General features: G+C 37.6%; 1 protein-coding gene across 1 annotated transcript in view; it reads left to right on the top strand.

Annotated features, from left to right (window-relative positions):
• CA10 (carbonic anhydrase 10) overlaps window positions 1–22,630 on the top strand; it is a 206,604-nt gene extending 183,974 nt beyond the window's left edge. Inside the window, exons 5-9 of the mRNA XM_082492103.1 lie at window positions 8,269–8,364; window positions 10,666–10,738; window positions 18,141–18,295; window positions 20,611–20,785; window positions 21,658–22,630. Coding sequence (XP_082348229.1) covers window positions 8,269–8,364; window positions 10,666–10,738; window positions 18,141–18,295; window positions 20,611–20,785; window positions 21,658–21,680 — 522 coding nt within the window. The 3' untranslated portion in view covers window positions 21,681–22,630. The remainder of the gene's footprint in view (window positions 1–8,268; window positions 8,365–10,665; window positions 10,739–18,140; window positions 18,296–20,610; window positions 20,786–21,657) is intronic.
• The last annotated feature ends 995 nt before the right edge of the window (window positions 22,631–23,625 follow it).

The following is a 23,625-nucleotide window of genomic DNA, read 5'->3' as shown; positions in this document are numbered from 1 at the left end:
TCATAGGTGAGCAACCCAATCACTAAAAGGGAAGGAGACTCGAGAGAAAAGCCTGTGTCAATAAATCATTCAGAAAGATGCCATGAGACCTTCTGTGTGTTTTGACATTTAACTTCCATTGGATATACTACTAATATTTTGTGATTCCATGGGTTTAAAACAGAAAGTCTCATATCACCAAGTGCCTACATCCATCCTCCACATTTATGCACCGCTTTCCCTTTCCCAGAGGGCAAGCAAACCATCTCCCTTTCTTCCCCTCCTCCCTGCAAGAGCAGCCAATTTCCACACATGCTGTGCTAAGTTCTTCTCCCATCCTACACCTGCCAGCAGGGAGTGGGGAAGGAGAGGTGCCCAAGCCATGCACCGTGGCAGGAGCTCTAATGACAGACTGGGTACCTGTGCTAGGCTGAGATCAGGCAACAAAAGAGAGCATTCGGGGAGGCAGGCAGGAGCTGCTGCCCAAATGAGCTGGGCAGGGACTTCCACAAACCTCAGATGGACCACACCAATAGCTTCTTAAAATACATCCTCAATGTTATTCTGTGCTTTCCTCATATAGGCATCTTATTGTCATTTTAAGAATGTACAATCCCATGTGTCATTTTTGCCACAGAAAAATTACATACTTCTATACTCAAGAGAGCAGGTAAAACCGATAATTGCCTCGTTTCTTCTTCTGGTTTGTAACCCTAACACTAACCTTTTCTTTGCTTGTTAGTTAACATCATGTATATTAAGCTTCATCATTTTTTTCCTACTAGATTGTAAAATGAGGACAAAAGGGATAAGGCCTAGATCAACAACTAGATTTTCACTAGCCCACGTTCTATTAACTTTTTTTGCTCATTCTTTTATTTATCAGTCTGTGATATTTCTCTGTTCGCTCTTGCCCATCGTGCCCACCCTTTGAACAGAAATGTAGCTACAGATGGTGCTTTGGCAAGGTAGGCTGAGAGCTGCAGTGGCATCGCATGTTGTTAGAGAAGGCCTGAACTGTTAACGCAGCTCTGGCGCACCCTTCGGTGACCTTGCACGTGTCCTTTTGGCTCAATGTCTCAGGGTAACAGTGAACAACGAAAATAGCATCAATCGCCACTTCACCCCATTTTTGACTCGCAGGAGCCATTTTCTGCTGCTTTCTGGACTAATTGCTAAAGAAATACAGAATTCTCCAGAAATTCAGGGCACCGTTATATAACTGAATTTCCCAAATAGAGCATTTATACCGAATTCATCATCATGGTGTCTGAGCATCTGTTGTATTTAAAGTGAGAAGACAATTTGAATGTAGTGTTTAGTCAGAAAATCCTGCACGAATCCAGAAATGATAATAGGCTCATCTAATAGCCTTTTTTCCTACATTACCCTTATTCTCTCTTAAGATGTAACTTTTCTAGATGATGGATTGGGTCGGTGCCAAATTACAGCTTGCAATGAAATTTTGCATCAGCCAAGACATAATCAACATTAAACATTTGAGTCTAAGACTTCATTTTGATCATTGCACAAAGCGAATTGCAGAACAGTGTCATTTATTTATGTTTACCCAACTCTTGCTCATCTGCTAACAGTGAACGACAAGAGTGGTTGACTGGCAGGTCAGCCAAAAATACCCCATGTTTAGAGTAATCGGCAGTGGAAGGCTTCAGCAGTGACTGCCCTGTCAAAAATTCTCCTGAAGCCACACAGCATCACAGACACATCACTGTACCTCTGGGGCTCAATTTGGATTTTTCCTTCATTGTGTTTCCTACTATCTGGAAGAAAGTACAAATGATTGTGACACTGGCAACTGTTCTGGCAGCATTTGGATGGCAGGAATCCATCACCTTTCACATTTATTCCTTCAGCCTATCATTTACTTAATTTTTTGGTGTTTTGGTGTTAGCACAAAGGTGAAAAGTACCAATAAAAATTCTGAGACATGCACAGCCAAGCTGACATCCTAATTTAGTAATTTGTACTTTTTACTGTAGTCCTGTGGATGCTTAAAAGAAACGTCAAGTTTAAAATATTGTCTAAAACAGCCTTTTTTCCTACTTGCAAATGAATTAAAGTAAGACTTACAAAAGAAATAAGAACATGTAAAAATTTTAAAGAGAAATACTTTAAAATCTTCTGCACTTCATTCAGGTCATATTTTTCATATTTTCTAGCTGCAATGGTTGCACATAAACAAGGAATAAATATGTTTTGTTCTGTTAGTAGCCTCATCAGTGTAAGATACCAGGTCAGCAGCCAAAATGGCTGTCCTGCTCCACATCCGGGTCTCACCGACCTCTTTTCAAAGTACTGTTAAACACCCAGTTAAAGTATTTTAGAACAGACTCCCCAGAAAGCTTGAGACTCTCACTCACCTTTCATTTGTATGTCTGCATCTAGATATAACGACTTTAAACCTAAGGCAGATGATGATACTTTTTCCTTTTTTTTTTCCAAGAGTCATAGTATATGCTGAAAATAACACACAGCGTTAACTACCTACCAGGGAACCTGGATAGAGCTCACTCTTGAACACCATTTGTTGAACAGAGGTATTGCAAGTTAGTTCTTGTTATCAACTGGTCTAATTAAGCGTTAGACACCATTTGCAGTTTAAGTGCTAATTCCTAGCACAGCATTATTTCTAGTAAAGAAGATTTTGCAGCCAAGTATAGTTAACCCTCAACTGCATTTCCACTTCAGTGCATGATGCATTATTGCATTTCTCGGCACATGCTTTTATACAGCTGTCTGCTCAGAAGCAGAAGAAAACTGAGTTGCTTCCTTGCATTCTTAGTCTTACTTTTTTAAGTAAAAAAGAATTGTAATCTTTTTTATTTATCTACAATACAATTGCTGGAATATTGCTATAAATGTAGATGACAAGCCTTTCTATTAAACCAGTATTTTATAGGCATTTCTTTTAAATCATGACATAAGTGTCAAAAAGCAGTAAAGAAAAAAACCACAAACTACATTTGTCAGCAACGGCCCAAAGAACCTCGGTTTTAATAGAGCGAATCTCTCAAAGAGAGCCAGAAACATAAAATTATTTCAAACAAATGTTTTTTGCTTTTCTCCTTCTTATATTATACTAAGTTAACCTTTTTAACTGATTCTAATCTTAAAACCACAGTAGTTTGCTAAAATGCCAAGTAAAACTGCTGGAAGTATAAAGTTCTTACCCACTTTAATTGTAATAACGACTTGTGCCTTGAGCAGGCCCGGAGTATCCACCAAGGTGAGATAATTAAATACGTACAAACTTCGTGCATTCTCCTTCCATATGGGTGAGTGAGTGTGTGGACAAACAAGGTTTGATCGTTATAAGAATTCAGGAAAAGAAAGCATTAACATCCAGCTCCAAATCCTAGCCAATTATGAAAAAACCGAAATTAATTTTTTTTCTTCCTTGAATAGTCCATGTGATATTTAGGCCTATTATTAAGCAACACACCATAAAAATCCTTCATCACTTGCCAAAGATAGGAAAATTTCCACTGCATCACTGCCAGGTATTGGTCCAACGAAACAAGACAAATTGAGACCGCAGGTTCTGAGGAGCCTGGTGCATGTTCTCACAGATGGTGCTATACCTTTCCATGAAGCAGGAGGTACATTTAATTTAGTTTAAGACAACTCTAAAATTATTTTTGTCAGCCACACAAATTACATGTCCTAGAACCAGGGGACATTTTAAAAAAAAATTAATTTCTTTCACAAGGTGAGGACCTCAGATCTCATACCTGTTCAGATCCACAAAATTAATGCCGTAAATAACTCTTAGGTGACATGACATTACTGCTCTTTCCAAAGGGTTTTACAGGACCTGTAAGAGCTACTGTATTTTAACACTGGAATATCAACTGTTGTTATTAATAGGTTTTAATTTGTTAATATTATTTTCCTCACTGGACACCTGCCATGCAGAAATTACATTTCTTTTGCTGTTTTTATTAAACTTTGCATAAACAAAAATGTATAATTTTTTTTTTCCTTAATGAGATCTTAGCCACTTTTTACAAGGACTCTGAATCAAAACAAACATTTAACTTGTCTTCTTGAGCAATTTCATTTGCTTTTGTTCCCTGCTGTGCTGAAAACATGCTTTGTGTTTGCTCTCAATCAGTTATCCCAACAGTTTATCAGGTAGCACAGCATAATACAAATATTATAGTTACAGATTAGCTGTTCCCTGCTGCCATTCACTTCGTGGTTTATATCCCTTGTCATTTACAAATCAAAATGTTTATGCGCTCAATTATAACACTTCCAAGTGAGAATAATGGGTATTCCATCACTCCCAAGAGGTCTGTAGAAACATTTCTGTGTAAAGCACTGCAATACTCTAAATCCCCTCAGTTTCATATTTCTCTACATCTCACTGCAGCAGAACATCTCACAGTGCTCTAACATTTATAAAAGGGTTATGCACGCACAGTAGATCAGAGCTCTGGCTCACAGAAGGTCTTTGTCCGAGTTAAAAAATTGCTAAAAGGTTGCTGAAAAGAGTCCCTGGAATTTTTGGCGCCCACAACCATCGACACAGCAAACCGCCTCCTTTTGCTTAGCCAAAGAGCGTCAGTCAAATACCACACAGAAAATATCCTGCTACTAGCTCTGCCCAAAGATGCACATTTCACCTGGATGGAGGATCAAGAAAAACAACAAAACACACTGTGGAGGAAAATCAGTACAACCAATACGAGTACTACGAGTACAGGGCCGAACTTTATCAAAGTACAGGCAAAGAACAGGTTAATACCATTATAAACACAGATGCACGTGTGTTGGGAAAGGGAATTAGATGTTCTCCCCACACTGGGCAGAACACGAGCCATAACATCAGCCTATGTGTATTACTTGCCCCAAAGACAGCCCACCAGGCTGAAGAGAGTGTGCTCTGAGAGAGTAGATTACCCCGATGTACTATCGTCAGCTCCTGCTGACATTCCCAACGCCCCCAACCTCTGGTGTCTAAAAAGTGCTGTGCCTGCTCCTGGTCCAATGCACATTCTTGGGTGATGGAACAAGGGCACATTCTGGATTTTCATCGGCTAAAAGAGTAATTAATCTTAATTCTCTTCTTCTCCCTGAAAAATAGAACTTCTATAGCTTGAGGAAAGCAAAGAGCTATCAGTTGTTCTGTGGCAAATTAATCTTAAAGTGGGAATCTTCCAAAGAAAATCAATAGCTTATAACAAGATACTGTATTGTCTTTGAGCCCTGAAACTCAAACTAGAATCAAAGGGTATTTTCAGCATTGCAAGTTTGCTTTTGTTGTGCTTTGTTTTTAATACAGTGTCATCATTTGAAAAAGTGAGATTTTCACATCTGAGCAATTTTAGTTATGTGTGGCTTCACCTTCATTGAAGACTCTAGTAATATTTAATACAGACTGTAAGATACAAGGTATTTCAGGCAACTTTAAAGAAACTATTCTCAGAAGAAGGAATTTAATAGGGAATTATATTTTTTTATCCTGCATGTAATATTCTATATCTAAGACATCTTTATTCATTTGTACCTTTCTAAATTAGTCTGTTCCATATGAGAAACTTTGTAAATGATGTCTCCTTACATGAGCAATCTTTTTTTAAAAAGAAGAAAAACCTAATGAATTTAACCATGGTGCCATGGAAACAGCTTTAAAATTAAATTGGGTGCAGGGAGGAAGGATACAACTCAAACACAAAGAAAGTAACAGGTTTCAGAAGAAAAAAAAAAAAAAAGGTCCCTCTTCATTCAGCACTGGGATCTTTGAGAAACAATAATGCATAGCAAAGCAAGGGGATCTCTTCAAACTGTAGTGAAGCAAGATTTCTCAAGCACGCTCTCCAAAATGGTTCATTACCAAACTGAGATATGATAAGGAGAGGCGGAGTGGAACAGAGGCATACAAACATGCAGGAATGGGAAAGTTCAAATGAAAACCGCTGGAAGTACTGATAAAGAATGCCAAAGTCCTCACATAAGTACTTTTATTGTAAAGACAGTGCACTATGAGGTGGAGAGATCATTTATAGATCAGTAATAACTATTCTAATTTCTAATCAGTTCAAGTCTGTTAACTCATTCCCACAAATACTTATTGACTGCCTGCAGTCTGGGGGTGAATTTTGCATGGTGAATTGTGTCTCTTTCTGACATCGGGAGAGGTCTCCAACAGAGCCGGGACCCATATCACTCGGAGCTGAGGCCCCCACCACTCATTGCATTATAATGTGTTTTGCAAGACTAGAACTGCACTGGACAGTAGGCTCCTTGCAGTGAGTCTGGGAGAAATATCCTATATGTGGTCATATATACTTCAGGAGTTTTATTTCCGTAAGTGCCATCAGTAAAAGTGGGAGTTTGACATTGTCTCAGGGCTTCCGTGGGTGGAAGGAGAATTTGGTCCTTACTTTTACCCATTCCTGCACTAGACATTTTGGTTTGTTAGATTAGCTTAGTTTGTCTAATACATTGTTATTCTGGGATTTTGTACAGAAGGAATTCTAGTCTAAAGCAGATTTCATCACTTATTTCCTTGATAACTCACAAGTTAGTTTGGCTGCCAGAGTGAATAGTTGTACATAAAAAGAAAAATATGTTACTAAGCTTAAAAATTTCAGTGACCGCGCAGTCCCCAGAACCATGATGTTATCAAAGTTCAGTAGTACCGCAAAGTGATGAGTAATGAGCCTATAACCGCTATGTGCTGTAGAGTAAATGCTCTCATTAATTCCTTACAAGACCTTTAGAAAACACGCTGCATTCATCCTGCTTCCTAGCGGTCAGAATTTAGTAGATGACTTCATTGGCTACTTTGACATTTTTCTTTTTTCGTTGCAGTTTGGTTTGTTTGCCTGCCTTAAAAAATGCGGACTGCGCGAACTGTAAAAAGGTCAACCAACAGTTCCCAATCCAGACAGGACAAAACTAACTGAAATTAACACATCATAGCGATAATTTTGACCCTTACATTATGTTTTTGGTCTGTGAACTGTTAGTTGTAACTAGTAAAGCTACGTGCCAAAGATCTTCTAATCTTACTAATGCAAATACTGTCTTTCCTTCCAGAATTTCCACTACCCCTTTTCACATCAATGTCTGAGGGCTAAAACAGCATTGCTAAGGGATTTGGGGGTTGGTGGGAGGACGATGCTTGGTGGATTTTTATATTAGGAAAGCTCATAAGACCTGATTCTGAGTAATTTACTTATAAGAACACATTTATGCAGTCAGGGCAGAGCATAGGAAACACAACTGTCTGAACACTCGCAGAGTTGGGACTCATCATTTCTCAACTTATCACAGGCTGAGATAATAACGGTTTAGGTTACACATAAACTGGGATGCTGTTATAATTCAGATCACTACTCGTACCCATGTTGGTGGACATACATATCTAGACAGCAAAGCAAGGTTTTGTCTTTGTAACTGCCAGAACAATGACCTTACTTTTCTACTTGACATCTGAAAATTAAGAAAGATATCTTTGGGCTAACTAAAGTTAACTAGCCTTTTAACTTCTTAGCAGTACTTAACTGCCACACAAGTTCATTAAAGTTGTTAATCTTTTAAAAATAGTGAGGCTAAAAATTGCAATATAAATGGTAACAGCGTCCAGTGATCCCAGACAAATCAAATACCATTGTTCTGGGTCAGACATTTACATATGCAGGGAGAGAGATGAACTGTGCCTTCATAATTTAAAAGTTCCAGCAAATCATAAAACTAAAAAGCAGAAGGAAAGCTGTAGGAGCTAAGGAGAACCTGGTTAACAATAATACAGTAAGTGCCTAACTGTAGGAGCTTTTGTAACTGAGTTTGTAAAATCTGGGGCCAATGAATATTAGTATTTTGAATTCTGTGAGTGCTGGTTTAAACAGTTCCAAACCCATATTCCATATGTTTCTTCGAATATTTCAACCCCTGACTCCTCTGTGTTTGGCTGGAGGCTGAAAAGTACAGATTACTCGATGCCCATGGCAAGTGCTGTTTCAACAGCGAAGTGATGTCAACCCCTGCAGTGCAATTCATAACTCGATGTGGGTAAATTCACTTACTGGCAATTTAGAAGAAAACATGCTGGTGCTGTGCCAGTTGGAGCCAGATGGTGACTGAAATTATTAAAATCATGTGTGCTGCGAACCTCTGAAAAATTGCACTGTTATAAAATATGCTAAATGTAGATGGGATCCCCATACAAACCAATTGGTGCATAGAGAGTATTTACAAACAGTGGACGGTATGATTTACTACTGTTTAATTACAATCTTTCCCTTCCCTGCTTTCTAGGTTCAACTAATCCACTATAACCATGAGCTGTACACAAATGTCACAGAAGCTGCAAAGAGTCCTAATGGGTTGGTGGTAGTTTCCATATTTATGAAAGTAAGTATTCAGTATTATCAATACCTAATATACAGACAATGGACTTCTTTTCCCATGAGCTGTAAATCTAGCAAGTAGACTCCTCATTATACTATAGCAATGCCTAGAGGCTCTGATCTGGAATCCAGAGACAGCATCGTCCTAGGAACTGAACACACAATCTCTACTCCAAAGCATTTACAATGTAATGTAAGGAAAATGACAAGGAATAAAGGAAGGGGGGGGGGGGAAATCCTTCTATCATAAACATCACTCATAAAACTTAAATGGCTATGAAAAAAGTTACTAATTTAGAAGATTTGGCGTTTCTTCATGAAATGTTATTCATTCAGTTAAAAGCAAATATCTCCTAGTAGGTTGAGGCCCTGGGAAGGAGGGCATGTTTGCTCTTTGGAGACATGCGGATGTTTCCAAGTCAGCAAAATATGTTTTTCTCACAATGTTATTTAAAACGTCTTAAACTACCAAAACTGAAAAAACATTAGAAGTATAACTCTTAATATCTTCCATTTCACAGAGGTAGAAAGACGTGAATATTTTGTCGTATTTCAGTCTCCCTCCTCTTGCATTGAAGATGCATAGTTAGGTCGATAAATGACAGCCATCTAGCATTGAACTCGAGACTTACTAGTTTACTCAAACCTCCCCAGTTACATTGGAGAAACCTTTTCTCTCATTTTATATGAGGAATGCATTTCCCCCCAAAATGTTGTTCATATTCTGCCACTATGTATCTCTTTTTTGTCAGTTTAAAAAAGCATGTATTTGTGAATAAGTGCTTCATGCTAAAATAAATAGCTTTCATCATCAGACCTTATGGATTGGATATCTATTAATTGCCTTTAGTACTCTCTAATCCCATTTCATAAGGTAAAGTTCCTGACAAAGCATTAACCTCAGAATTAAAATATGCATTTCACAGAGCATATTGAATAATTAGACATGGAAATTGCCCTTTTATACAGGTCTAATAATTAAGACATTTAGGTTACCTTTTCTCATCCAAAACGTGTATTGTATTATGACCAACAACCTGATGAATTTGCGCAAAAAGATAAAATTGAAGCAAGCCGTCAAAATGCCCAGAATACCAATTATGTTTAAGTAATGCATCACTTGTACTTGCTGAGTTGCACACCTCTTGTAATGACCGGCAAAATTTAGCATCTGCCTCACCACATTTTTCTCTAGGCCCCTCTTACTGTCACAAAAAGATGCGTTCTATTTTACATGTCCAAAGTAGTTAGAAAAACTTTTAAGTAGAGAAGTAGTCAACTGAATTTCCACAAAATAGAACCTGAACTGAATTTTCCTTCAGGCTACCTGTCAAACAGGGCTGAATTACAGATTGTCTAATAGCCCATTTATTTTCCCATATTATTTTTTAATTAATCTTAATTAAACTTTTTGTGAAGTTTCCCATTTTCAAAATAAATAGATTTTATTCTGGATAAATGCTAGATGTATAACAGCAGCAACTATAAAAAAATAAATATATAAATAAAAAAACCCAACACATCACAGAATAATTGAAAGATAAGGAGGATATTAGAAGGCTGGCTACAGAATTATTAAAATGTCTCCATTTAAAAAGATGACACTGATTTTGTCGCTAACCAATAATAATTTTGGCGTTTACAGTGAAATAAAAATCCCTCATTAAATTATCATTGATAATCAACAATGACATTGTTGATAAAGTACATACACTCCCCCCCCCAAGAAAAACCACAACACAACAACGCCTCTATGCCCTCTATCATTTTTCCTCTAAATCCTCTTTGGGTATGCTTATGTTAATGTAAACTGAACATTTTCTGTGTACGTATACATACTTGTGAGCGCATATGGGTGAAATTTAGGCATTTAATACCTGTATGTATGAAGGGAAGACAGATTTTATTTGCAATCTAAATAGTCTGATGGAAGGAAAGTATACTTCTCAGTAAACAGAAAAATTATAGAATATTATATGAAAGCTGTTGGAAAAGAAACCTGTACTCACACTTGTATTCAGGCATTAATTTCTATTCATCCTGTTCTCCCATCCCTGGTTTTTTGTATTTCTTTTTAGATACCAACTTTCTAACAAGTTTTGCTAGAAAAATATGGAAGTAATTATTTCCTCTTCCCACAACAAGGAAAAAAAGGCAGAAACAATTTGGAGGAGTAGCAGGAGAGAGAGAATGAGAGAGGGAGAGAGAGTGTGTGTGTGTGCATGCCTGCACACAGAACAGCTGCATTTCCAGAAAGGAACCATTTGTGAGAAGATTTTGACATTGTACATTTTCTCTTCTGTAGGTATCTGAATCATCAAATCCGTTTCTAAATCGTATGCTTAACAGAGACACTATAACGAGAATAACGTATAAAAGTAAGTTTCTTTTAATTCACTATGGCTAACAGCTGTATGCTTTTAGTATCAAATAACGTATTTAGCAATCCACTGAAAAAACAGGCACTTCATTATGAGCAAAAATTACAAAGTTTGCATTGCCAGCAACTCTGCACAGTAAACTTGGGAACCTGAGAAATCTAGTAAGGTCATCGGTTCATCAAATGAATTTTGAACTTCAAAGTCTATTTTATGTTTGAACAAGCAATAAATTAATGAAATTATACTTAAATACATATGCTGTACTTACACAGAATACTTCTGAGAAACTGCCTACTGTTAGCAATAGAAGTAACATGTGGTGCAGCCTGGATTATATCAGATCAAGTTATGTCAAGATGCTGCATCATTAACTGTGGATTTAGTGTTCATTTATGCTTTCTTTTTGTGCAGAAAAGCTATGACATTTCTATTCAACTATTGCTGTATTTAATGGATATATAAAGAGATCATTAACATAGCACGTCTATTTGTTGTACTCACATTTGGAAAGCCTTTAACTGATAATGCTCAATAATTCCATGTTAGCCTATTGAACTTGTGGAAAACTGGAGCTCAAATGTCAGTGAAAATTACACTAGTTTAGAGAAAGTCATGAAAAATACATATATCTCAATGGAACAAATTAAACCTCTTCTCCTGAAAACCTTATTCCTTTTGTCAAATATTCACTTGAATTCCAAGGAGCCACTAAGTTAAAGCAAATTAAACGGTACCGCAATTTAACTTCCAGAAAGCACACAGCAAACTGAAAAAATAAGAAAAGTATTGTAAAACTCAGCCTTCGTTTGTTATTCTGCAAACAGTGATTTAACATTTTTCATAAACTTCATTAATTTTGCTTTTGTTTATGAAAGCTAGAGAGAGTTGTTCATGATAACTGGAAAGAGATTGGTTTTCAGGACTCCAGGTTCACAATTCCACTAGCATTTGCCTCAGTTTACCTTTCTGTAAATTAAATATGTTGTACTATATACTCTACAACAATAGTGTTATGTGGAAAACTTTGCATCTGAAACTCCAGAGATCTCAAACGTCCATTTAACTTCAACAAAAGTCACTGTACTTCAGGTTTACAATGGAAAAGTTTGGAGAGATTTTTCTACACATCCCCGAAGTACACAGTCCGATTTCTTTCCATGGACTCCATCTTCTCCCCCTCCCTGCAAAGCCAGGATTGTAAAATGAAAAAGTGTAGATTTGAGACCAACGTAAAGTGAAAGCACAGAATTTTCCCCACTAATTCCTGAACAAGAGAGCACTAGAAAGATTTCAAGTCTTGCCATATAATACAGAATTTGAACAACGGAGCAAATCCAACCCCGTTCTGAAGCAGACAGTTCCTCTCCTCTCCTGCAACACACACCTTTCTTCCTGCTGACGTTTCTCTAATTTTACCTTAAAGTTAACAAATCTTGTGACACCTTTAGTCCAAATAAGAGGCCTCTGTTACGATAAAGCTTTATTCTCCATGATACCTATAGAAAGGAAGGCAACAGAGGGTACCCCTCAGAACATTTTTTTCCAGATTGTTCTATGACATGTCTTCTTCTCTTCGTGGAAGTAGCAGGAAATTAGCCCAGTTTTTAAGCTGCCTGTCTTGATTCCTTGCAAAAAACACAGCAATACTGTTCTGTAAGAGATTCCTGCCTACCAGTGCTTCTGCAGCACCCTGGAGATGGGAAATTATCATTAAGGCTGTATGTGCTTTTTCAGGCTCTTTCACTCCCAAATTACATATTCCTGGCTTCTGCCTGGAGACCAGCGAGAAGATCTCCGACAGTACCACTGAGGAAGCTGCTTTTCCCCACGTACACACACATGGACCTGTCAGGTCTCACACACTGAATAAGAGAAGACTCCTGCCTCATTTTTCCCATCACAGCAGCTGTATCTCATGCATTTAAATGAGCGTCACAGCCTTTTTTTGTGCTCCTTGGCCCCAGATGCTACAATGGCTGGCCAACAGAGCAAAGATTGGATAACTTGTGTTGGCTCTGAGCAGAGGAGAGCTCACGATTAAGCATATACAGCTCCATAGGGCAGGAAGGCACCAGCAGCATCTTTCCCTTCTGGCATGAGTGAGCATGCACCCATCACCCACACCAGCAGGCAAGCATGCTTTCCCAATACAAATTATTTCGTTTCTGCACTGCACTTATAAGTGGGCACATCTCCTGTCTGGAGTTGGCAGCACTCTACAACCTTTCATTCGTTGTTTTGCCTCTTTAGAAGGAAAAATGTTATTCCAATCACATCTAGTTTGGGTTTACTAAATGAAATTTTGCATGAAGATGAACACATAACATAGGTTGCAAAATCAATGATTAACAGAACTGTTTTAATTTTTAACCACTGTTATCACTAACAAGTTTATCTGTTAAAATGAAATCCATGGTAGATACAATGCACATAATATTCTGCAGGGCATTGGGTTACTTACTGTAGTAACAAGTATTGACTGGGAATTCTTTAGTGTAAATTGAGAACGTGAAAGTGTTATTGAAAGTAATTTTGCAGTTGTCTTACGTGATGGATTATAGCATCATTGCTGAAAACTAATTTTACCTCTTACATTGTGAGGATTTCTATTCTGCCTTTAGCAGCTGGAGTTTTTTAGCTTGTGCTTTAGGGGTCCACTCCTGAAGTCAATACTCAGCAGGCTGCTGACAAAATGACCAGTCCCAGTGCTCAACAGGAGCGTGGAGTGAATGATAAGTGGAGCACAGGTTCAGAGTCAGGACAGTTAGTAACATAAATGAAGTACTTTTTTTTTTTTTTAAAAAAAAAAAGAACAGCAACAAAATTGAGAGCTATCTATGCTGCTGCATGAAATTTCCATGGGCAAAATGCATTAAAACAGGAATTTCTACTCTTAGATATTAATGGCTACAGTGAAGTAAAGTGGACCCCAAGGAATTTTTACGCAGATTTTAAATGCCTATTTTATTCTCTTATCATGGCCCAAAGAATCTAGTGTGAACTATTTGAAACAAATGTTCTTTCAAGCAGGCTTTAGTCAGAAGCTATGTGAATATCTCTAAAGAAAAACTGCTTTAATATTCCTCTTTAAGTATGACATTTGAGGGGAAAAGTTAGCTTGCTTTCAGAACAGTTATGCTACATTAGCTTTTACCCAGTGTTTGCTTAACATTGGAAAGAAGTAACATTTTAGATTCCCAAAATTCCATATGAAAATTTGGGCTTGTCATTCCTCACCAAGGTACAGCCACATTTTCAGCTAGGCAGAAGAGCCATAAAATTCTGAATTTCCTCAGATTCGATCTTTAACTATTTTATAGATAATGCACAAGTGAATAAAGGATTCCAATTTTAAGAGATCATAGTGAAAAAGCTGAACCTTAAAGATTTCTGGCAATAAGAGACTATTAATTTCTCAAGGTTCACGTTTCAGTGTGTTCTCTGAAGGACACAGCTCCTGTCACGGGCAGCAGGAGCTCAGCGCTCTCAAAGCAGGCCCCAGGGGACTGACCGCAGGGCTTCAGGATGAGCCTCTGCCAGCCTGGGTCTGAGCCACCTGTGAAGGCTGGTAAATGGAGAAACTCTGCTTCAGGATTAAAAAGCTGAGGATCTCTATGTTCCTTACTCTGTAAATCTAACCTAGTTAGAGCTATACTTTCTTTTTTTAGATTACCGTGATATGAACTTCAAAAATCAAATGGACCTTCCTTCATTCAGTAAAGAATATATTCCCTATAAATACTATTGTTTTAAAGAGAACATACATAGACTTCGCTGTGAAAGCAGACCCCACGGGCTGATTACAAATCTAGGGATAAAAGAAGAGGATTTCTATCATTTGCTAAGAGAATTGTCAGAGTCAAGGCCTTTATGTAAATGAATATGAAATCTAATGAAATCTAATTTGTATAGAGAAAAGTTCACGAGTTCAGAAACCGCCCCAAGGCCCAAGCAGATCAAGATAAACAGAACGTGTGCTGTAGATAGGAATGATGCTGAGAATCTAGTAAAGGCTGAATGGGTTTATTAAAGGAAGTTTATTACTGGCAAGAGATCACACATGGTGATTTTTGACCCTTTTGAACTACCTACTTGCAATAAATATAAGACAAGACATTAAAGTGTTACAGTCTAGTATTAGTGCAAACCCACCAGTTCTGTTTCAGTTCCAGAATGGGAAACCTGTATCAAGATGTGGGAAAAGAGAAACAGCAGAGCTGTTCATGGGAAAAATGTTGATGACCAAATGCTTACTCTGTAGTCTTTTCTCAGGCCATTCTCATGGAGTCATCCGACATCCCATGGGAATATAACCCATGTACAGGCATGAATAAATACTGCTTTTACTTGGCCAAACTCTTTTATTTCATTCACCCCTATCTTGCCCTTTTCCTCAAGTGATATTTGCCTCCAGTTTCCCATTAATCACAAGTGATGGATTTTGACACTTAGCATAACTCGCTGTCTCTCCTTAAATATATTCCAAGTGAAGACAGAGGCAATGAACCAGGTTTGGAGCCACTTCATGGCTGGGTGCTGGTGGGGGAGATGACCACACGTTTTGTAGGTCCTCAAATAAGGTAAAATAGGCAAATAAGGCAACCTAAGCAGTTGATCTGAAGCTCAGTAAGGCTAAGGAGGGCCTCTCTCCTGATCTTGAGAGCACTGGCGTATGTCAGGCTTACCCGAATGAGTAAGAGGGCCATGCCCCACACTGCTGCCACACTGTTACATGCCACATTCCACCCCTGGAGCGTTATTATGTTCTGAGAATGACTAAACACTGTAAATCCATAGCCAAAAGTTAAAAGTCCATATCAAAACAATGAATTACATTCTCTGTTAAAGCGATGTGAGACAACTCCAAAACCTCCATGATTATCTGAACTAATGGCAGCAGTAAATGTTTCTGTATCTTCCATTCGATAAGTAGTCCTGTTGTTAATAAACTGTGCACTGTTCTGAATACAAATTAGTCAACTAGAATGTGGCACACAAAATACATATATATCATCAAATACATATATATCATCAATATCCCTCATCTGTATTAATCTTTAGTTAGCTTTCCATCTCCTAGCAAACGTTTCAGAGCAAATTCTACCTTGTTTAAATCATTTCAGCCCAAAGTCAATATGTGTGTGACAAAGCAGATTTGGTCCTTAGAGTTTGAAAGTATCTATTCTGACTGACTCCGCGCCATTTGGAGCTAACACACCACTCTCCATGGTTCATAAATAATGAACAGGATGTTCATGTGGGAAAGGGAAAAATGTGTGATGACTCATTGAAAACAGGCACTAGCTTGAAAAGATGCATTCATTCTCTCCTCATGTGATTCTAGGAAAATTACCGCTGCATTGCAAATAATGTTTTTAATGACAGGACGCAGGTGTATTCAGTCATCTCTGGCTGTTAAAATTTAACAGCAGTTTGACTCTAATACTATAGCAATGATTTCACACTTTTGTCTGAAAAATTTTGGGTTAGAAAGACTCCGTATCCCAGGCCATGGGCCAGTGAAGGCTGACCATGTTAAAAATGGTGACAGTCAGCCACCTACAAGACACTAAATAGAGCTGAATCCTCAAGTAGAGGGGAAGATACTATGGCATGGCAATTACCCTGGCTTGAAGTGCAAGAACATGGCAGAAGGCTGTATTTCTGACAAACTTGAAAGGGCATGCCAGGATTATATTTCGTAAAATAACAAACATTTCAAATACAAAATAACTGTAAGGCACCGGTCAATGCGGTATAAATGTTACACTCTCACCTTGACACTTTAACTGATGCTGTAGCCGGTAATACTGCTACCCCAGAAGCCTGTAGCATGTTGGCTGCACTATGTCAAAATAATAAAAAGTCATATTTGCTTTGCCTGTGTTCTTTGATTTTCTGTTGCCCAAGACAGTAGTCTGCAGTCCTTGTTTTTTTCCTTTAGATAATATGAGACAAGCATTGTGCTCATCTAAGTTTTGTCCTTCAGCTATAATGTGTTAAATTCAAGTTAAATTACTCTTTTCTTTTTTAGTTCTTATATGCTTCCTTGATCATTCATATTTCTTTCCTTGATTCCATTTACAATCTTTTCACGATGGCCAAGGAACTGTTTATCAGCTTTTAAAAACAAATAAAGAAAAAACCACCACAAACCAAAAAACTGTTTAAACTTACAGTGAACGGGACATGAAAAACATCAGAGAATCTAACAGAAATACCTAAATTATTGACATTAACTGAAAAGATACACTTTCAACATTTTTCTTTAGTTCGAGCAGTATCTTCTGTTTTATTCGTACTATCTTCCTTGCTTTCCATTTAAATCAACGCCAGTTCACCTTGTGTATTGAAAGGGGAAACGCCTAAATATGCAGCTTTCAGTGCCTGCATTTTAGCACTCACTCTGCAAATGAACTATACTGAACACACTACATGCACGGGAAATCACGCAAAGAGACTTCACAACATTACAGTTCATAACCAGCCCGGCTTTCTCCGAGATACACGATAGCAGTAGCATATAACAAGTAAAGTGTGTATATCCCTGAGTATTTCCTATTAAGAAACTCCTACAGCCTAAGATTTGGCAGGAAAATCTGAGCTCCAGTTTTGACAGCACTGCCGAAAATATTGTACAGCCAGCATTACACAAGGGAAATAGTGCACATAGTACAGAAAAGGCTGAGGAACTTTAATGAATTTTGAAAGATATAACCCTATCTCATTATATTTTGGTACATATCCACAGACTGAATTCTGTTGCAGAGGGATCCCTCATTAAGTCCCAGGGAGACTTACAATAAAAGCAGGGACCCTAGTAAGCTGCTTTCCAACGTACTTTTCCACCCCGATTTTAGCATTCTGAGTGAGCTTGCACCGCATCCACCCCCACTGTGCACACGAAAGGCCAGCAGGCTTCGTTGAACAGCTTTATTATCATGCATTAACCTTAACTTCCTCCTGTGGTAGAAGGGCAATAAAGTTTTAACACTGTTGGCCTTCCCAAGGCTTTGTTGAACAAAACATCTTAATCACTCCAAAATATGTTAAGTCGACATTCTCCAAAGACTGCGGCATCAAATCAATAACTGCAACTTCAAGAAGCTTTTTATTCCAGTTCTTAAATGTGTTTCAGAGTCTCACTGTGAATGCTTGTGCTAAACTCACAGAAGGTGTGCATGGGCATCTAAGAGTAGAACTCAACCCAAGAAGGTTTAGTGAATTCATGTTACTTGTTCTTGTCCTAACTGCTGGAGCATTCAGAAATGTATGTTCATTACACTTCATATTTCAATAAAACTGATGATGATGTTCTGGAATAAGGATTGTACGTAGGGGTGGGATTTTTTGAGAAGCTATTGTTTTATCTCAATTGTTTTCCTTCTTTATTCTCTAGATGATGCATACTTACTACAGGGGCTTAATATTGAGGAACTTTATCCAGAGACATCTAGTTTCATTACATATGATGGGTCAATGACAATTCCACCCTGCTATGAAACAGCAAGCTGGATAATAATGAACAAACCTGTCTACATAACAAGGATGCAGGTAAAAGTAAATAAAAAAAGTTACTCGATCTAGTATAGGTACAAAAGCATATTTTAAACACATATGCGTGTAGCTTTACATACAAAATTAGATTCAACCTTTTGCTGTAGGGATCTCTGCCTGCAATTTATTCCATTTGCAAAAGCATTTAAGAGGGTTTTGCCAAAATAAAAATATTAACTATTTAGATCTCCCTAATTATCTACACACACACTTTAAGGTGGGCCCTACTTTCAGTGAGGGTTTGAATCAAATGGTTTCCAGCAGTCTCTTCCAAACTAAATTATTCTATGATTCTGTGATATATAGGGATTATAAAACAAGTGTAGCAGTGTTGTACAAAAATAACTGAGATTATTAAGTGTAACATAGGCCATTCTTAGGTCAGAAAGAAACAGACAAATTGTGAGCAACGCTTATGGCCATTTAAATACATGTCGATAGCACATTAGTGATGGGGGCCTTCTCGAAAAAAGATCAGCTAGTGCTTTCTGGTATAAAATAAGTTGACAGGATAGACATTGCAAATATCTTCAGAAAAATCAGATTGACAAGTTAAAGCCCCTATTAGAAAGGAGCAGGATAAATTATGCAAAAGAAAACACAATTCATTTCAGTCAAAATTATGCTGTTGAGGAAACACACCAGTGTAGAAGTCACAAAGACTACATTCCTGTATGACTTGCTTACAATCCAAGGCCTAACATCAGAAAACAAGAAATTTAACACCAATTGCAGTCTTCTCCAGAGCTTCCATCAGCGAATTGCCTACGGAGCTGTGAACTGAACTAAAACCTATTCTCTCGTGTACTAGAATCCCAAAGGAATACTTGAACCGCCATCTGCCTGTCCCAAGCAGGCAGCAGAAGCAATCTGGCCTGAGAACTGAAATGAGAATGATAAAACAACCCTAAATATTACTTTGGGATTTAACAATCGTATTAACATTGTAAATAAGATGACTTTAAAAAGCCTGAGATGTTTTATCTTTGTGATATTCCTTCTGTCCAATTTTGTCTAGATGCAGACAAAGCACTTCGTTTCTTTTCTAAATGTGTGATTTGGGAGAATGACACAGCTGAGCACAGGCAAACATGCTGTACATTCTGAACTTTCCATGCAGGGGACCTGAACATTTTCCTACAAGCAACATTTTTAGTTACAACATTAATGTACAAAACAAAGATTAGAATACTTCTAGAGTCTATGCTAGTACCTATGGGTTATAATCTCATGATACTTACTTCTTGTCATGCTTTACTGGTTAGTTACATCCTCCATTATTAGTGCTGCAAATTGATTTCATGGAATACTTACTAATTACATTGTGTTCTCAGACTGATAAAGTAATGCACAGCTCAAGTTTTACCTGGAAGCTGTTAAAAATTTTTAGTATGTAAAACCCAGCTACTGAGTTTCCCCATTTAAGCATTAAATGCCACAGCCAAACCGCTTAAATTGTACTCTGATGTGAAAAATTACTTTTTTTTTTTTTTTACATTTTTAAACCAAAATTTTTTAAGAGTTTCTGATTTACAAATTGCAGCTTTTTTTTTTTTCTTGACCAGTTGCCTATACAAAGTTTGAAAGGCTTTGGTTGGCTTGAACCAATTGACATGGCATAGTCATTACAAGAACCATTGCTGTCTGCTTGTAGTTTGCATCCAGCCACTACAGGGAGCACTGAAAATCCTGGATGATTCAGTAATTCCCTCTCTGCTGATCCGTAAAAACATCTCAAAAGAAGGCAAGAGTCTACCATAAGAACACTTCAGACACAGAACAGACAGTATCAAGACAGACCTGACAATGGAGAGAAGATTTCACTTTTTAACATCATTAATTTCATGACTTCAGCAGCACGACTGTCAGTTATCCTTTCCATCCTGACTGGCCATATCTGGTTCTTAAGTACCATCATCCAAAACTGTGCCTTCTCAACTGGAAGCTACACTAATAGCTACAAAACTTAGGAAATCAGCTCTTGTCATTCATCAAGTTCATTTTCTCTGCACCACCTGCTGCCATCCAGTACTCTGGATTCCATTTGTTTCCTGAGCAGCCAAGGACACGTCACACCATTTTCCTTTACTCCACACAAAACTGGTTACTTTTGTTTAAAATGGGGCTCCGAAACAGAGGACCACAGAAGGAACGGTTTTACCTCGAGTTAACACTTTCAACCCACCTCTAACTACAAATCACTGAAATTCTGTTTAAATTTCATTTATTAAGCAGTTTATTGAATAGTGCTGTATGATGTTTACTTACAGGAAAGACCAGTACTAAAAATCCTTGTTTTGTATTTTGTATAGATGCATTCTTTACGACTGCTAAGCCAGAATCAGCCATCACAGATATTTCTGAGCATGAGCGACAATTTCAGACCAGTCCAGCCTCTCAACAATCGATGTATCCGAACTAATATCAACTTTAGTTTACAGGGAAAAGATTGTCCAAACAATAGAGCACAGAAACTACAGTATAGAGGTACGTTCTACCTCCGGAATAATCCTTTCTATGCTTACACTGAGCTCTTTTCTTTGAGAAACCCAAGTGCATAGCAAAGCATACAAATAAAACCAGATGAAACTCCCGATCTGTGGGACTAACAGTATGAATCAAACATTACATATTTGAAATGGATGAGGGAACTTGCCCAGAAACATGCAGGAAAAGCATGACAAGAAAAAAAATAGTCTGGGACATCTAATTTTTTATTTTTTTTTAAAAAGCAGATCGGACAGGCCTTCAGTTTTCTAGCCTCGTTTTAAAGTCTTCTCACCTTACAAAGTGCATTTTGCTCTTTTTTACCCACCTTGGAAAGAAAAAGGGGGATGAGCTAGTCTTGATGACAGTTGATCTCAAAAGAGTAAATTTCACTTTGGAGGTGCACCACCATAAAAAATATCCAAATTGGAAAGTTTTGCATTATGCAATGGATATTAAACAAATGAACCAACCCAGTCTCCTGCTGGTAGAGTCTTACACTGCTAAAGCTGAAGGCTTACAACTGACCCGTAAGTGTCTTATGCATCTTTTAGTGTATGCACACAGTGTTATATTACCTGCGATGATGGCACCTGCAAAAAGTGCCTGCTCACCAACAATATTATGGTGATGAAGGAGTACTATTGAAGAGTGGAAAAGAAAGCAAATTTTCAGCAGCAAGGCTGATGACTGAGTTACAGTACTTCAAAAAAATAGTCATTCAGATTTAATTATTTTCCAGAGGAGGAAACTGAGCCTCCTGGCTTTTTCAAGACATTTTAAGTGCCTAATACAATGTTAAATCCAGCCAGTTTCATATTTGGAGTTTATTAAAGCATAATTATTTTTGTTTTGTTTCTCTTTCCTTTCAGTAAATGAATGGCTCCTCAAGTAAGTAAGACAGAGCAGGCAGAACCCATAACCTCAGTGGAATGCTACTACTGGGAATTGACATAATCTAGAATGCACCCAACCCCACTCTCTTTGGGTTCGCGGCAGCATGTGCAAACATGCTGTAGGAAAAGAGCTGCCATGTTGGAAACTCAACTAAAAATTCATTCACATGATCGGTGGTAATCAAAAAAAAAAAAAAGTAAAAAGACAGTATTACAGTAAATGTGATTACAATTTTGATACAGTTTTCCTGAACTAATTTAGCTTCACAGAGAAAGACTTTTCAGCCTTTGTACATATGAAATTCTTCCTCTTTCCCCCCCTCCCTCAAATTTAAAAAAAAAAAAAAAAAAAGAAAGAAAAAAGGTGGCTCGGTACAGCATCAAAGTGGAGTTGTGTTCTGTGTGCCAAGTAATCCTTGGAAAGCTCTCATTATTTCACTATCATTAATGGATACTGACAAGACAGAACAAGAAGACCATAGAGGAAACTTATTTCTAGGTTATGATCTTTCTGTTCATTTAATTAAAAAAGGGACAGACTTCGAGAGATAAGTATTGTAAATATATCACTGCAGAATATAAAGGAAATTGAAATATTTCCCTCTTTGTCACATATCTGTAGTAGGACTTGCCAAAATCAGAATTGATCCATTTTCTGTTTCTTGTTTTACAACAGGTCATACGTTGTGTTGGTTACTATTAACAACTCAATAAATGTGTTTAACAAATTAATTTAGCAAACTTGCTTTGATTTACTTTTTCCTTTCTGAAATAATAAGCCTCTACTACTTGTGGCTGCATTATTTGTGGTTTTCTTTTTGTTTTCTTTTTTTTTTTTTTTTTTTTACTTCATTTATTTGTTTGCAGCCAATTTAAGTGAGTTAATGGCAATTGAGAATGCACTTAAAACTAGTACAACTTTAACTCCACTTTATGGTCCATCATTAATAGGAGCTGGGCTCAGAAGCAGAAAGCAGCTGAAACAACAAAATTGCCATTTTCTCTGCTGAATCCATTATTGGGACAAACAAATTCAAATCCTGTAAATTGGTGGTGGAAAGGGATATCTTTTCTTTACAGATAAAGCAGGAGCTGACCAAGTAAAAGTGAATGCCTTTTTTCTTGTTTATAATGGTCATCCACTGTGTTTGGTTACTGTCAAGAACTCAATAAATGTGTTTAACAAGTTCACGTAGCACATGTTTGACCTTCTTGGACATTAAGGATTTTTTTTTTTTAATCTGGAGAGGGGCAAACCTCATGCTATTCCATTCCTAACACTCACTTTATAACCCATAACATGTTGTAGTTCACAAAATATAAAATGAAGCTAGAAAGTACCATGCCTGACCAATGAATTGTTTATAACAAATGGAAAAAATAGGCATTACAAGAAGTGTGAGGGAACTGAACCACTGTAAAGAACTTCTAGATGTTGCAGGCCAACTAGCTTCAACATGACAAACACATTATTTCATCTTTGGCTGAAGAGAACAGTGCAGGTAGCATCAGACAGGAAACTCTTGAGTCTATGGTGCAGACAGCAGTTTGGAAAGATTGCAACTTGTGTGACTTTGTGACATGAAAGACAAAGTTATCAGGGAAGTGAAAACATGCATGGGTTGGACTTCAGGGGACTCAAAGCAGGTACATGGATGTAAATGGAAACCTGTAAGGAACCCAAAGTCATCAACAATTCAATTACTCAGTGAAAGGTGCAGAGAGATCACTCGTGAAAGAAAAGACGTTGGCCTAGATGGTCTGCGACACAGTGATGCTGCGTTTGTAGCAGGGTTCTGGGCTGAGGACCATGGCCCAGGATCCTATTAGCACATATATAGTACCTTAGCCTTGAGTTATATAATTTTGAGCATTTCAAATTACTTCCGTATACCATCTTAACACTGTGAAGTGATCTGAAAAATCCACAACACAACCACAGAA

Source organism: Vanellus vanellus (genome assembly GCF_965231255.1).
Source record: "Vanellus vanellus genome assembly, chromosome: 17".
Lineage (NCBI taxonomy): Eukaryota > Metazoa > Chordata > Aves > Charadriiformes > Charadriidae > Vanellus > Vanellus vanellus.
Note: the sequence above shows the minus strand (reverse complement) of the source record. Positions and strands in the feature narration are given on the sequence as shown.